The following is a 14,863-nucleotide window of genomic DNA, read 5'->3' on the forward strand; positions in this document are numbered from 1 at the left end:
TTTTAGCAATGAAATATATAAAGAATGAACTGCGCAATTAAATGAGAGATCAATTGATGAATGATTGCTTGGTTGTGTATATTGAAAAAGATGTAGTTTATAGCATTGATAATGAGACTATTATGCAATGATTTCAAAATATGAAAACTCGTAGAAGACAATTGTAAATTTTATGTATTTGCGTATTTTTTGATTGTTGTTGTTGTCAATATATAAAATTTTCTTTTTATTAGATTGTGTAATTTATGCTTGTTGAGGAACACCTTGAAAAAATTTCTTGGAATTGCTACTAAGAAATACCCAAAATTTTTTTTCTAGAGTCGCCACTGGATATGAAAGCATGCATGAATAATGAATGGCAAAAATAAGTTCACAAAAGGCTTAGGATTATGGATATTTACGTGCGAAAAAAAATAAATCAAAGAAAGGAAAGTCACTTGCGTCAATTTTAGAAGAGAGAGATTTAAGCAGTGGAAAGCAAGGTCAAGTTTTTTTTTTTTTTTTTTTTTTTTTTTTGAGAAGCGCGAGGTCAAGTTTCGGCCTACAAAATCGAAGAAAGAAAGAGAGAGATGAAAAAAAAAAAACGCCTATGTTCGCTCCAATTAACACGCATGCAAAATAGTCCGCCAGCGAAATTAGGGTCTTATTCTTTTTTTCTTTTTTTTTTGCTGAATAATTAGGGTATTATTCTATGTGGCTGTGGCTGTCCTTTTATATAGGGCTGGTCAGGGAGAGTTCACTCATCCAAGACTAATTTGACTAAGAAAAAAAAGTCATTCTTTGCGGCATTAAGAATTTTTTCTGGTCTAATTATTAGAAAACTTAAATTATACAAAAATCTAATAAAAATAGAATATTAAGTTCTATAATTTACTTCTACTAAAAAAATAAAAAATTAAAAAAAGAATGATGAGAGATAAAGTGAGAACTAAAAATACTAAAATGTAAGCAATATGTTTTTTCAGTTATTTAAGCTAATTTTTTTATTTAGGTTTTTTTTAAAGAGTTAAGGATTACGTTTGGGTCTAAAATTATTTTTGCAATAAATGTTATGTCTATAATTTTTTTATAATAATTCTTACATGACAAGTTGTTGTTGATAGATAAAAAATTAATATCAATAGAGTAGATGTAGCATTATTATATTTTTGTAGAATTCAAATTCTTAAAATTTTCAAGTCAGGCTAGTCAATAAGAGGCCAATAACTTTTTGTAGGTAGACAAAATAAATTAGTTTAAAATTAATTTGGCAAGTCAAGGGTGGTCCTGTGAGTCTATGACCACCCTTACTTACAAATGGAGCCGCTACTGATTCTTCTGTTGAAACTGGAATAAAAGAAAAGGGGAATAAAAGAAAAAGGGCGGTGTCTATTACACATGATCCTTAGCTAGCTATTACATACAAAGTACACATAATTTGGTTTTTGAATTAAAAACATATCTTGAAGTCATAATTTTAGTTCAAAGAATAATTTTTGTGCAATAACAATTACCCAAAAAAATTCTGATCCAATATCCACTATTATTTTGCAACGAGGAGCTATTCTGGCACATAAAGTCTTTGAATTCTTCTGTAGTTCTATCAAGTATCAACTTCTATGTTTTGGTAAAACGTACAACCCGGCATATGTGTGACCTTTTTTTATTTAAAGAGAGGGGCCTAAGTTAAGGGTTGGGCATCTTGGAAAAATTTGTGGTGGTCTTGAGTGACCACAGATCCTATTGAAAAGTCATGATTTTTGTTTATTCGGGGACAGTGGATTTTGATTCATGGCTTGTTCATTGTTATTGTGGGGGTAGAAACTCAAGTTTACGTATTGAGCCCAAAGCCCTATGTAAAGGTTACTGTATGTCCGAAGAGGTGAAAATTGTTGAGGAGTATTCCGCACGAAAGAAAGATACTTGAGATTGAAGAAGATCCGTCCGAAGAGAGTACCAGTATTCTGAAGAGATTATTCTTCTCGGATGTAAAGATTCTTGGTCAAATAAATATCTGGGAGGTTCGAATGAGCTTACTAATGACTTCAGCAATCTGGATAAGCTTTGGACATGCCTGAAGATAAGAAGAATGGAGAAATATCTAAAAGGAAAAGCTGCCACCATCACATTAAATGCATAACATCTACTTTTTTGGCGGCATTAATGTGGAGAAGATCCCTGAACAGTGTCAATCCAACTACCACCACTCACAGAAAGCTGTGGAAGAAATCTGACGTAACACATACTCAAGTGGTCACTTAGATGAAGAACAAGTGGACGATGAAGATGATGAGAGAGGATACTATATAAAGAAAGAGCTTCTAGAGAAAAAAGGGACTTGAAGGGGGAGAGTTGTATTGATTTTTCATTGAATAATATTCTTCTTCGGACATCAAATTGAAAGATTCTGAAGTATGTTTTTTATCAGTTCCTTCTTAACACCATAGTTAACTATTGCTTAATCCATAATCAACCTAGTTCTTTCGCCCATCCTCTACAAATTCATTGTTCTGGGTTCATTGGGCTCATAATCCAAACCTTTTGGGCTTGGGCCACAAAAATATACCCTACAGTTATTGTGTCATGTAAAAGGCCTAGCTAATCCAACTATCACCCGAACAAGTATGACCTTTTTTTTTTAAAATTTTTTTTTTTAAAGATTTATTTAGAAAATGATTTACTAAACTATCCCAATTTTTTTTTTTATTAACATTTTTTTTTTTGGAGAAAGTTATAACAGATTCAATTGTATGATACAAATTAACAACTTTCTGAAATAATATAAGCTATAGATCTTTTATTAACAGTTTTTTTTTTTGGAGAAAGTTATAACAGATTCAATTGTATTATACAAACAAATTTCTGAAATAATACAAGCTAGATCTGTCTCCATTGCTTAGTATATATATGCAATAGAACATATCCAATTATAAAAAGAAAGTAATCAAGTAATTAAGGATCAATGGAACCGCAGATCTTTCTCAGTGTCACCTCGAAACCCAAAAATCAAATTAAAACAACAACTTATAAACATTAACTGGATCATGAATACAATTCTTTGAAGTGTATGACATCAAGATGGCCTTGTTAGGCCCCATTGTCAAGCAAGTCCTTCCATAAGGGTAGTCACTAGACAGGCAGTTTAAAAGTATTGCTTTTGGTTCCCTCCATTGTTACCCATCTCGCGGGATTCATTACTGGATGTGCCAAACTCGCTGCTCACAAATTCCTGGCTTGTCAGTGCTATCTTTCTGAACTTCTTCATGTCAGAATTATATGCGGTGCTGTCATAGTCTGAGCTTCCAGTAATACTTGAGCTGGCGAAAATGGAGTTCTGGCTAGGCCTCATTCCCACATTCAAGTCATCCAGCGATACATCTCCCTCCAATGCACGCACAATCTGCTTTCCATGATTATTACAATCGAGTCAAGAAGGGTTAAACATTATTATTATTATTATTTATTTATTTTTGGATGAATGTGTTCCTATATATTAGAAACGTTCATTATAAATTTAAAGCATGTTAAAGAATGTATCTGCATGTGTTCTCTCTCATTCTGCAATAATTATCTTATGCATCATCTCTCTCACAATGCATGTGCTCCATAGCTGTGTGTAAGACTTATATGTTGTGAGAGCAAAGATGCATATATCCGATATATGAGATACTTTCTTTTGGTTCTGGGGTTAAACTTAAAGCCTCATACCTGACTCATTTTCGGGCGCTTTTTGGCAGAATGTCGAATGCTGGCAGCGGCAGCAGCGACCATGCGTGCCATCTCATTAGGGTTGTAATTGTTCTCTAACTTTGGATCTACCAGTTCATCATATTTGCCTTCCTCCAAAGCACGAGTGAGGAGTGGTCGAGCCTGCAGTTTGTTACCCATTTACAGAAAAACTCAATGCTAACAGGACAAACAGGGGAAAAACAGAAAACTTTTGGACTAACAATCTCAATGTAAACTACAAATACTAAATTGACAAAGTATAAAGAAAGTATACAAACCCAGTCCACTAAGCTATCATCCATTGTACTTGAAGGATCCACAGGTCGCCGCCCAGTTATTAATTCCAAGAGCATGACGCCATAAGAGAAAACATCAGATTTATCTGACAGCTTTCCACTTGAAGCATACTCTGGAGCCAAATACCTGCATTGCCACATAGAGAAGTTCTTTTATTGACAAACTCGCATTGAGAAGGGCTAAACTTAGGTATTAATGTCCTATATCAAAGAAATTGTACCTAAGTTTTACCTATCTAATAAAAACTAATAACTTTGATGACAACATACCCAAATGTTCCCATGACACGTGTAGATACATGAGTGTTATTGTCAGAAGACAGCTTAGCCAATCCGAAATCAGCCACCTGAATAATAAGCCTAAGCATCAGAAGCATCCTATCATATAAATTGCTAGGAAAGTGAACAGTTCTACAAATTTTATCAGTGGATATATCGTGTAGGAGCACTTGGGTAAAAAAACAGATACCATGGCTTCAAAGTTGTCGTCAAGGAGAATGTTAGCTGCTTTGATATCCCGATGTATGATCCGAGGATGGCCTGCAAGCAATCTCAATGAACAAATGAGACAGCTATAGTGCTTATTGATAAGGATAAGATTTTCGGCATCATCACTTATTTTGGTTTTCTGTTTTCTGTTTTTGTTTTTTAAAGCAAGATAAATCGGTGAAACTAAATTACGTATCAGATGAACACTGTGAGAGAGGCTGGCTTACAATCTTCATGAAGGTATGCAAGCCCTTTGGCAGATCCTGTTGCAATACGAAGCCTAGTTGGCCAATCCATGATTGGACGATCCGTTCCTGCAACTAATAAATATCATGGAAGCCAAAGTTAGATAATATATTACTTGGAAAATTAATAAGATTTCATAAAGTTCATAACAGATGTTGATGTAGTATGGACCAAAATGCAAGCATAGAACTACTTACCATGGAGGTGATATTCCAAGGTCTTATTGGAAACAAATTCGTACACCAACATCCTCTGCCCACCAGCAATACAATATCCAACGAGTGACACAAGATGCCGATGATGAACACGGCTAATAATGTCAACCTCAGCCTGGAATTCTCTCTCTCCTTGTCCACTCCCTGACTTTAGACTCTTCACTGCAACTTCTTTTCCATTAGGCAACACACCCTTGTGCACATAACCAAACCCACCTTGACCCAACAACTTGTCCTGTGCAAAACCGCCTGTAGCAGCTGCAAGCTCCTCATAAGTGAAGGTGCTCTTGTTGAATCCAAGTGCAAGGTTTGGTGAGGGTGGTGGCAAGGGGGGTCTGTGTGGGCCAGAGTAAGCGCCGCTCATTTCTTCGCTACTGGTGGGGAGTGCAGGAGGAGTTGATTTCCAGGGAAGCCCAGGTGATGCTCCTTGGGATAGCCTCACAACATGGTCCGGTTGGGGAGTATTAACGTGCCAAGCAGATTGACCATTGTAGTATTCATGACTAGCACCTAGGCATCACAAATCATGGAATGGTTATCAACAGCACAAACCAGTGATTGCTTAGCATGACGAGAAGAATCATAAATGGATTGCATGTAAGTTATTATGGATAAAAATTTTCTATCTCAATTTTAGTGTTTTACTTTATGTTCCACCTATTACAGATTTCTATGCATATATATATTTATTTGTTTTTGTGTGTGTGTTGTTTTTTTTTTTTTTTTTTTTTTTTTTTTTTTTTTTCATTTTAAAGTTTTGGTTATTTTACAATGAATTAAAAAGAAGAAGAAGAATATATGAATATAATTGGAGTATAAATTTGGATACTTAAAATCAAGAAGAGGATTTTTAATAGTAAAGTACATAAAATTGAATTTTGAGCTATATTTAAATTCCTTTTCCCCTAACATTTAGTCTCATGAATTCAATGATTCCTAGTAAAATATTTTAGAACATGGTTCCATAATTTCTTATGTGGAAGGCTATCTTATACATTAGTTGCATGTAATTGATGTCTCATAGTTAGTAGGTACCACACACTAGTGTGGATTTCACATATTGTGAGACATTAATGGGATACAATTATTGTACAAGATATTATCTAGCTCCCAATACACAGGGAAATAAAGCGATTAATCAACTTCATTTTGCCGAGCCTGAGCTTCAATGGCCATTACAAAGCTCTCAAAAATCAAAATAGGAAGTCCTATAAAACATTTCCTAATAAACTTTCTAATATACAGACATGAAAGAAGACAAAATCTTATTGTCAATAAGGTCTAATTCAAATGTAACGTCTCTCTCTTTCCTTTGAAAAATTAAGGTGGAGAATAAAAATTGTGGATAATGCGTATGTATATTACTAAAAGCAAATTTTGTTGTAGGATTAATAAGTTAGAAATACCAAGAATTGATTCTCAAAAAAAAAAAAAAAAGGGTTAAAATACCAGAATTATATATGCATGACAAAATTTCACTTTTGGATTCTCTTAGAAGCACAGAATAAGGTTAAGGATTTGGCATGCACCTTTATGCGAAGGATCTGAATAGTATATCTGCATATGATCATGCTTTCTCCTCCTCTTCCTACGGCAGATGACACAAGTGATGATCAAAGCAATTAAAAATACGCCTACCCCAACTGATACTCCCACTATTATTGGTAGATTGCTGCTGACTGATGATGAAACGGATGACGACACTGTGTTATTTGAAGAAGGTGCTGATGGTGGTGAGAGTTTGGGCGTAGATGGCGGTGGAGGTGATGATTTTCCTGGAGGAGATTGCGAATGTGGTGGGGGAGGTGGCGATGTGGCACTGCCTGTTGGTGAAGGAGAGTTGTTTTTTGGAGGTGGTGGAGAGGGAGAGGCATTAGAAGAAGGTGGTGGAGAAGAGCCGGATGATGGTGATGGAGAAGATTCGGATGGTGGGGGAGGTGGCGGAGATTCTGAGGGTGGTGGTGATTCTGAGGGTGGTGATGGTGACCCTGAGGGTGGTGAGGGTGAAGTTGATGGAGTTGGAGAAGAAGAATTATTTGATGATGAATCTGGTGGTGGAGCGGGTGGTGAAGGTGAAGAGCTTGGTGACGGAGCAGTAGACATTATTATTGGTTCATGAACTTTGATTTCCGGCCAAGATTTACGTCAAAGTAAGTGCCGGAAACTCCACCACTCCGGCAACTGCTCGTCTCAAGAGAACCCTATATAAAATGCAAAGATGGACAGAGAGAAAAGAGTTACATATGGCAGAAATCAAATGTTCAATCAGCAATGAACAATGTGGAACATTTTTGCATTTTTCTATATTGAATATGGGGGTTCTATAAGTTCCTAGGATTTAGATTTTTACAGCCTATGATAACATTTTCCATTGAATTTCTTATTATATATATGATAACACTTCCTAGAGAGGGGAAAAAAAATGGTTTGCATTGAAAAAAGGTACCTGGTTGAAGATAGAAGCTGTTCTCAAAGGAAAGAGAGAGAAAATTTGTTCCATATTGAGAATTCCATAATTGAAAGGAGATCCTGTCCTTCCCTCCCAATGATCTCCTACAAAGGAGGACCTTTCTCTCTCTCTCTCTCTCTCTCTCTCTCTCTCAAGTCTATACCTTTTGTTTTATCACCCCTAACTTAGTTTGAGTTTGTTATTCCTTTTACCAGTTCCTGGCATGGGTTTTGCTTATACTTCTCATTGATCCTATGTGGACCTATAATATAGGGAACAGATATATTAACTTCAAATATAAACTCTCCAAATTCTACGCTAGTCTTCACACCTGTAACAAATACAGCCTTAGGCACAAACAAATAAAAGCTGCTACGTACATTTCCATCCCAAAAAGTATGAATCTACATCGAGTTGCAGAGGGAAATAAAGCTGCATGCAGTTATTCGTGCAACATATATACCGTCTCAGCAAGAATGTTGGCGGCTAAGAAGTGTAAAATATAATGTACATATAAAAAAAACACCAGTATATACAAATTTTTTATATCACTTTTTGTATTTCATTTTATATTCTACCAATTGTAATTTTGTAATGTATTTGTTTAACTTTCCTTATAAAATAGTCAAAATTTAAAACAGAAAAAAAAAATTGATAAATTGTAATTTGGTGGGACATAAAGTGGAATATAAAAAATAGTACAGATGATTTATATTCATAGTTATAAGCCTAATTTATTGTAATTAGTATTGGATAAATAATGATAGAGATGAATAATGATTGGAAGTCATGTTTATCTATTTGTTTAATTTTTTATCTATTTGGAAGTCATGTTTGTATAAATTTAGATGTTGATAATAAATGAACAATAGACATGATTTTCTAATTTAGTGGAAGAAAATTCATGATTATTTAAGTTAAATTGTTAAATAGTCTAATTTAGATGTCTGCGGCATCTTCAAAGTAGTTCATTTATCAAATTTGAAAATGTTGGTTCCCTCAAAACAATTAATCAAAAATTGTATACATAACAATTAGTATTAAATAGTTATGGACTAGTAAGTGGAGCCCCTACATCCACTCCTAAAGCATCACATTCAATAAGGAAGGGTTTAGAGAAATTTGGTAAAGCCAACACAGGGGGATTGGCTACTGCATCCTTAAGCTTGAGGGAGGCTGCTTGAGCTTGATCATTTCACCGGAATGAATCATTCTTCAACAATGTCGTTAAAGGCTGAGCAATCTAGTCATAATCCTGAATAAACTTTCTATAATAGCCTCTTAAGCAAAGGAATCTCCTTAAGGCTACCTTGACATGCTGGCGGATAATTATTCTAACAACTAATCTTTTATTAACAAACTCCTAACAGCACTTGCTAATTAACACAGCTAATACAATGCTTCTAATTACATCAATGCTAGTCATAGTGCAACATTCTAGCTAGTATCTTAACATACTCTACCCCTTTAAAGCACTCTGCCCACAAGTGATTGTGTGTTATGTGAGTGTGTGATGAATCCCACATTAGGCATATACTGGGTTGATCTAGGCTTTATTAACAACTACAAAGAGTTTTAATTGAGACTAGTTGTCATTTTAAGGTGTGGGACAACCTGAACAATACAAACACCCTCAAAGTCAAATTCAGGATAAGGGAGAGGAGGAAACCGATAACGGAGAGGAAAATATCCTTGAAAACGGTCCTAGCCACAGGACAGTTGTAGGGATAAGGGCAAGAAATGTCCCTATATAAGGGGGGAGACAGGCAAATAGAAGGGGGTTGGAAAACAAAGACTGGAAACCAAAGAAGAGAGAGATACCCATCTGATGTAGTGTAACACCATGGGAAATAAAAAATTTTCTATTGTAATACATTAGTTTCATCTTAATAATATGGTGTTTATAAAATCAATTGAGTGTTTTTCTTTTCTATTTCTCTTTTATAAATAAATTGTGTCAGTCAATTAAATTTTACCTCATGGATCCATTCAGTATCCTTAGGCTAGTTAGTTTTTGATGCCCACATAAGATATAATGCAAATGTGGTTATTTTTTTTCATTGGGTCTTTACATGTAAGTCCATCTCATAGGGTTTGGAGTTCAACAATATGCTACTAGCCGAATTCACTACTCTGGCAAAGCCTTTACCCCCATTGCCCATTCCAGCCTCTAATGAGGCTCCCACTTCCCAAATGCTGAGGGTTTCAAGTTGCTCAAGTTGCAGAATTATCAATTTTAAGTTTAAACTAGTTTTGGCTTGGCTTCTTCCATCCCATAAGCACAATAACTGGAACACTTTTGCAACCTTGGTTCAGAACACAGTAGGAGTATTCCACCACTAGGGGTACGTTTGGTCCACTGAATATAGATTACATTAGGAATAGTAATCTTTATTACTGGGAATAGAAAACATTGTAATGGAATAATTATTACTATTCATAAGTTTGGTTGTTACATATGGAAAACTTGTAAAAGAAGATGTATAAGGAAACTTTACATTTTTGGAAATATATTAATTTTAAAACCTATTATATACATTAAGGAATAGCTATTACATCTATTTTAAAGAGGAATAGCTATTCTTCAATTTAAAGAATAGTTATTCCAATGTAATAATTAATCCATGTAATAAAGATGCAACCAAATGACCAAATTGATATTACACATGAATAGCTATTCCATTACAGGAGCTATTACAGCGTACCAAACGTACCCTAGTTGTTTCACTTTTTTGAACAATAAGAAATTGGGGATGAAACACTTTTTTCGAATCTTTGTAGCCAAAGCTTTCAAATGCCAAATAAAAAGGTGCTCTATAGATACGTCTTGTTAGTAACTGCCCGAGCATTACAAGCTTTAGAATGTATCCAATCCAGGCAATTAGAACCAAAGAAAGCATCATTTGCAAGAGGTAATCCAGCTTCCCTCCAAAACATTCTTGGCACTTGACAATCTCTAAGAATATGTGTTAACTGTTTCAATTCCATTTGGACAAAATTCACAGGTTGGATTGCAATCCTATTTTCATGAGTGTTGAATTAACAGGCAGGCTATTGTTATAGCATTTCCAAAGAAACATTTGGATTTTGGCATGATACTGAGCTTCTAAATCCATTTTCCTTTGAACTCTTAGCTTCCATCATCATCATCGAGGGTTAGCTTATAAGCATTTTTGGAATCAAATCACCCTTAGTTGCATCAATTCAGTACAATCTGTCCTCACTAGCTGAAGCCTTTCTCAGAGGAGTGACATTCATGGAATGAATACTTTAGAATTGTATGAAACGTTGAGGAAAACTAAAATTACATCACTTTAGTAGTAAATAATCTAATGAAAGAAAATCCATGATTAATTTGGTTTCCTAGTAACAGTCTAATAAAAGAATTTAAAAATAAAATTACATGGAAAAGACCTAACTATGTCCCATCGATTAAGTTAAAGGGCTACTTTACTAAGAAAAAAAAAAAAACTGATTTTGACCTTTTCAATATATTTATATAAGTTATTTAGAAAATATATAATAAAAATTAACAAAATTGAAAACTCACTATGTCACAATAAAAACCTCAACACTATGTCATAATAAAAAAAAAAAAGACGGAAATGCACTTTTGATCCCTACATTTTGCACTTTTTCTATTTTAGTCCATATATTTTATTTTTACCATTTTTAGTCCCTAAACCAATTAACGCATTACATTTAAGTCTTTACCGTTAACCAACTAACGGGAAAAGTTGAGGTGGCAGACGGAACACCCTGTTAGCTGACGTGGCGATTAAAATATTATTAAAAAAATATTATTTGGCATTTTTATATGCTACGTCAGCATTTTAATTAAAAAAAAAAGCCACGTCGAATAAAAATAATATAATTTTTTTTAACCTAATTATTTTTTTTTGAAAAAAGAAAAGAAATTAATTAAATTAAATTTTTTCTTTTTTTTGGAAGAACATGAAGAACTTTAGAACCATGTGCTCTGATCCAGGTCCACGATAATAAGTTGGCCTTGGAAGAACCTTCCACTGCCTATTGACAGGGTTGCATATGTAGTAGGCATTGTCTTCAATGCAACTTTGACAGCAAATCAAGCCATTACAAGTGGTTCTGAGGATAACGGGTTCAGGCAAGAAACTGAAGGAAGGATCTGGAACACCACATGAATGTGGATCGCATGAGATGAAGGAGTGTTCACCAGCGATTTGACAGAAGAATCCAGAGATGTCTTGGAAGCAATGACTTTGCTTGTGGGCTAAGAATGGATTAGTTATCCACTATTCCACTCTTTGCTAACAGATCTAAACCTACAAATTGATTTTGCTGGGAGGAAAGGAAGGGCATGGTCCTTCACCAAATCTCCAATTCCCATTTTCTCCTTAGACTTTATATGTTCAGGGCATCTGGAAGAGCCATATGCAGTAGTGTTTCTTTGGGGTGCATATTCCTGAAATTGCAATCATTAAATATTAAAAATATATCATATATAAGCATAGCATCTTCATCTGAAAAAGATCACTTGGCATCTAAACACTTCTAATAATATTGCCAAATTATAACTAAATAAGCATGAAAAAAAGAAGTTAAGAACACAATCCAACCAAATGTGTTCTTCATAAAAATAATTACAAATTAAGACCAGTTGGTCATAGATTCTTAATCAAAAGATTCAAAACAAGCATAAAGGAGTCATGTTCATGTAGGAAATCAAGGGAAGATTTATGGTTTTGAAAACTGGGTTAGGGTTTGTAAAATATTGGGGAAGTAGTGGACTTGGTTAGGAATTTAAGGACTCAGAACTTAGGTAGTATTTGCAGCAAATCAGAGAAAACTCTAAGAAAACAAACTACTAGCATCACACTATTAGGTTACTAGGAATCAATCCTAGTGAAAGAAAGCATTACACTTTCCAGGGTTTAAATAGAACCCAAAGCTAGCTGTCGAAATTCCAATCTGTGAATGATAATAAAAGCCCAAAACACAGCTTATATAAGCTTCTTTAAAACCCTGGCACACTTAAAGTCTTGAGCTTGAAATAAACTAATTTGAAGCGCACATTATTATAAAGTAAAACAAAGTAAAAGACCACAAAACCCCTAATTATCTGACCAACAAATTATTAGAAGTATTACATTTTTTTTTTATAGGTATTAGAGGTATTAAATTTTAACATTGCTTTGAATAATGTCACTACAATACTGGGAACGGTAAATCCAGGCCTTTAAATTAACTCCCAAGTAGGACTCACACCACAATCATCCCATCAAATCATAACCTGGGATTGAAAAATCTTGTGTTTCTTGTTGTTCCTGAAAACTTTAGGTGGCTGGTTTTTATCAGCAGAGCAGCAAATTTTACTACAAAAAGATTAACTTCTGTTTACGATTTTTTGTTTAAACTTTATCTTCCAATTATCCATATGAGGTTTTCACTCTAGGCCATGGAATTTTATAGTGGCTTAGTTATACTCACCATATGCACACAATCAAATCTAATTTATTAGTGAATGAACAGAAAAATTAACCCATCAATGCACTAAACAAATAAATTTGTATGCTAATGAGTTCTCTAAAAATTGTATACATTTGAGACATAGGGAATCATTCTTAATTTGATCATAGATAATCTTGAAAAAAATAAATCATCAAATACATACCACATGAAGACTATCGTCAGTGTTCAACTTTTGCAACCGTTTGACATTACTCTCTTGTTCACTTTCAGAAAAAGAATCTTCCTCACAATCATCCATGAGGTCATTGTCAATATCCATTTCATCAGAATTATCGTTTTCCCAAATGTCCATTCCCAAATGTCCAAAAAGGGTGAAAGGAAAATAAAATTGGGGCTTTAAGTCAGATCAATTTGCAAACCCTTGATCCAAAAAGGTCCTTCAAAAACTCAGGTGGATGCTGGTGAAGGTTGTCCATGATTCCGAAATTATTCATCTCAATCAAGCTTGAACAGCGTCTGACTGTAATTCCGCATGATGCCGGGAGCTGGTGTGTACAAAATGAAGACATCTTCAAGTTCATCGTTGATCCTAAGAGGATCAATTGACTACAAGAGTTGGGAAATGAAGCTAGGAAACTCCATCCTTGTTCTTGTTCAGCTGGTATTAACTCTTTGAGAAGCAGCAGCTAAATCTTTTAAATCATGCACACCAAGATCACTGCCATGCTCCAGAGCACTTACTTAATTTGGGAACAACTTCGAACCAGGTACACCGGTCCAAACACTAACATTATTGCTAGCATTACTCAAAACATTCAAAATTATATTGTGGTTGCTCTTTGGGTTTGCTACAACTGTTCAAGAGTCACCGCTGAAAGGTATTCTCCCAACAAATTAGTAGTATTTGGAAATTCATTCCCAATGTATTACATCAATTTCAATTATGAAATTATATTTGTATACAATCCTTTCTTATTTTGAATTTTCTTCTATATAAATACATTGCATTGTGATCTATTATTTTAATCACTAATGCCCATTTTAACCATTCATTTGGCCCTTGGAAACATGCATATATGTATATCTTAAATTTTTTTTTTATGTGAGTAAGCCAATTTGTTCATACTTGGCTTATATAATTTTAGAAACTTGCCGTTAATGGATCTCACATGCTCATTGCTACTAATATCCATTAACTTATAAGCGTTTCCATCAAAGACCTTGCTAATTAGGAAAGGTCCATCCCAATTAGGAGACCACTTACCCAGATATGGATCTTTAACTCCTATAGGCAAGATTACTTTCCAAACTAAATCCCCAGTGGCAAATGACTTTGCCTTAATTCTCTTGTTATTCATCTCAGATACTTTTTGTTTTTGTACAACAATAGAATCTAAAGCTGCCATATGAGCGTCATCTATTTCATCAAGTTCTGCAAACATCGCATCTTGATAATCCAAATGAGTCAATTCATTTTGCCTTGTAATCCTCATTGATCTCACAATAATCTCCATGGGTAAAACTGCATTATGGCCAAAAACTAAAGAATATGGGGTAGTGTTTATGCTCGTTCTTTTTGAAGTTCTATATGCCCACAATACTTTAGACAACAAATCGTCCCAACTTGTAGGATTTCTAGCCACTATTTTCCTTAAATTATTATTGATAATCTTATTAGTGGCTTCTGCTTGACCATTTGCCTGTGCATAATATGATGTGGAATTCAAAATTCGAATACCATATTCTTGTGTGAAGGCTTTTACACTGGTTCCATTAAAGATGGTTCCGTTGTCCACTGTTATAGATTAAGGAATTCCAAAACTATGGACTATCATTTCTTTTATAAATTGAATAACATCAAACTCACTCAGTTCCTTATAAGGTTTTGCTTTAGCCCACTTTGTAAAGTAGTCTATTGCAACGATTATGAAGCAATTTTTCTTTCTTGAGATTGGTTTGATTTTTCCAATTAAATCCATAGCCCATCCTCTAAAGGGCCATGGTTTTAT

The 14,863-nt window shown here is 34.5% G+C and overlaps 2 protein-coding genes across 2 annotated transcripts; both read right to left on the bottom strand.

The window, feature by feature from the left end:
- Positions 1–2,851: 2,851 nt before the first annotated feature.
- Positions 2,852–7,585, bottom strand: LOC111991802 (proline-rich receptor-like protein kinase PERK4). Its single transcript, XM_024023614.2, has 9 exons — positions 7,401–7,585; positions 6,484–7,155; positions 4,937–5,464; positions 4,721–4,813; positions 4,474–4,544; positions 4,275–4,351; positions 3,987–4,131; positions 3,688–3,849; positions 2,852–3,379 (listed from the first exon to the last, which is right to left on the bottom strand). The coding sequence occupies exons 2-9, from the start codon at positions 7,055–7,057 to the stop codon at positions 3,122–3,124; spliced, it is 1,908 nt and encodes a 635-aa protein (XP_023879382.1). The 5' UTR covers positions 7,058–7,155; positions 7,401–7,585; the 3' UTR covers positions 2,852–3,121.
- Positions 7,586–13,349: 5,764 nt separating this feature from the next.
- Positions 13,350–14,368, bottom strand: LOC136062006 (uncharacterized). The gene is made up of 2 exons (XM_065760550.1): positions 14,024–14,368; positions 13,350–13,460 (listed from the first exon to the last, which is right to left on the bottom strand). Exons 1-2 carry the CDS (start codon positions 14,366–14,368, stop codon positions 13,350–13,352), a joined length of 456 nt encoding a protein of 151 aa, XP_065616622.1.
- Positions 14,369–14,863: the final 495 nt, after the last annotated feature.

This window comes from Quercus suber, unplaced genomic scaffold (genome assembly GCF_002906115.3).
Source record: "Quercus suber isolate HL8 unplaced genomic scaffold, Cork oak 2.0 scaffold_372, whole genome shotgun sequence".
NCBI lineage: Eukaryota > Viridiplantae > Streptophyta > Magnoliopsida > Fagales > Fagaceae > Quercus > Quercus suber.

Coding starts and splice junctions, on each gene's coding strand:
- LOC111991802 (XM_024023614.2), bottom strand. CDS start 7,057: ATGTCTACTGCTCCGTCACCAAGCTCTTCACCTTCACCACCCGCTCCA. Junction 4,814..4,936: donor CTTGGAATATCACCTCCATG/GTAAGTAGTTCT, acceptor GATATTTATTAG/TTGCAGGAACGGATCGTCCA. Junction 3,850..3,986: donor ATGATAGCTTAGTGGACTGG/GTTTGTATACTT, acceptor AACAAACTGCAG/GCTCGACCACTCCTCACTCG.
- LOC136062006 (XM_065760550.1), bottom strand. CDS start 14,368: ATGGAGATTATTGTGAGATCAATGAGGATTACAAGGCAAAATGAATTG. Junction 13,461..14,023: donor ATATTAGTAGCAATGAGCAT/GTGAGATCCATT, acceptor CAACTCTTGTAG/TCAATTGATCCTCTTAGGAT.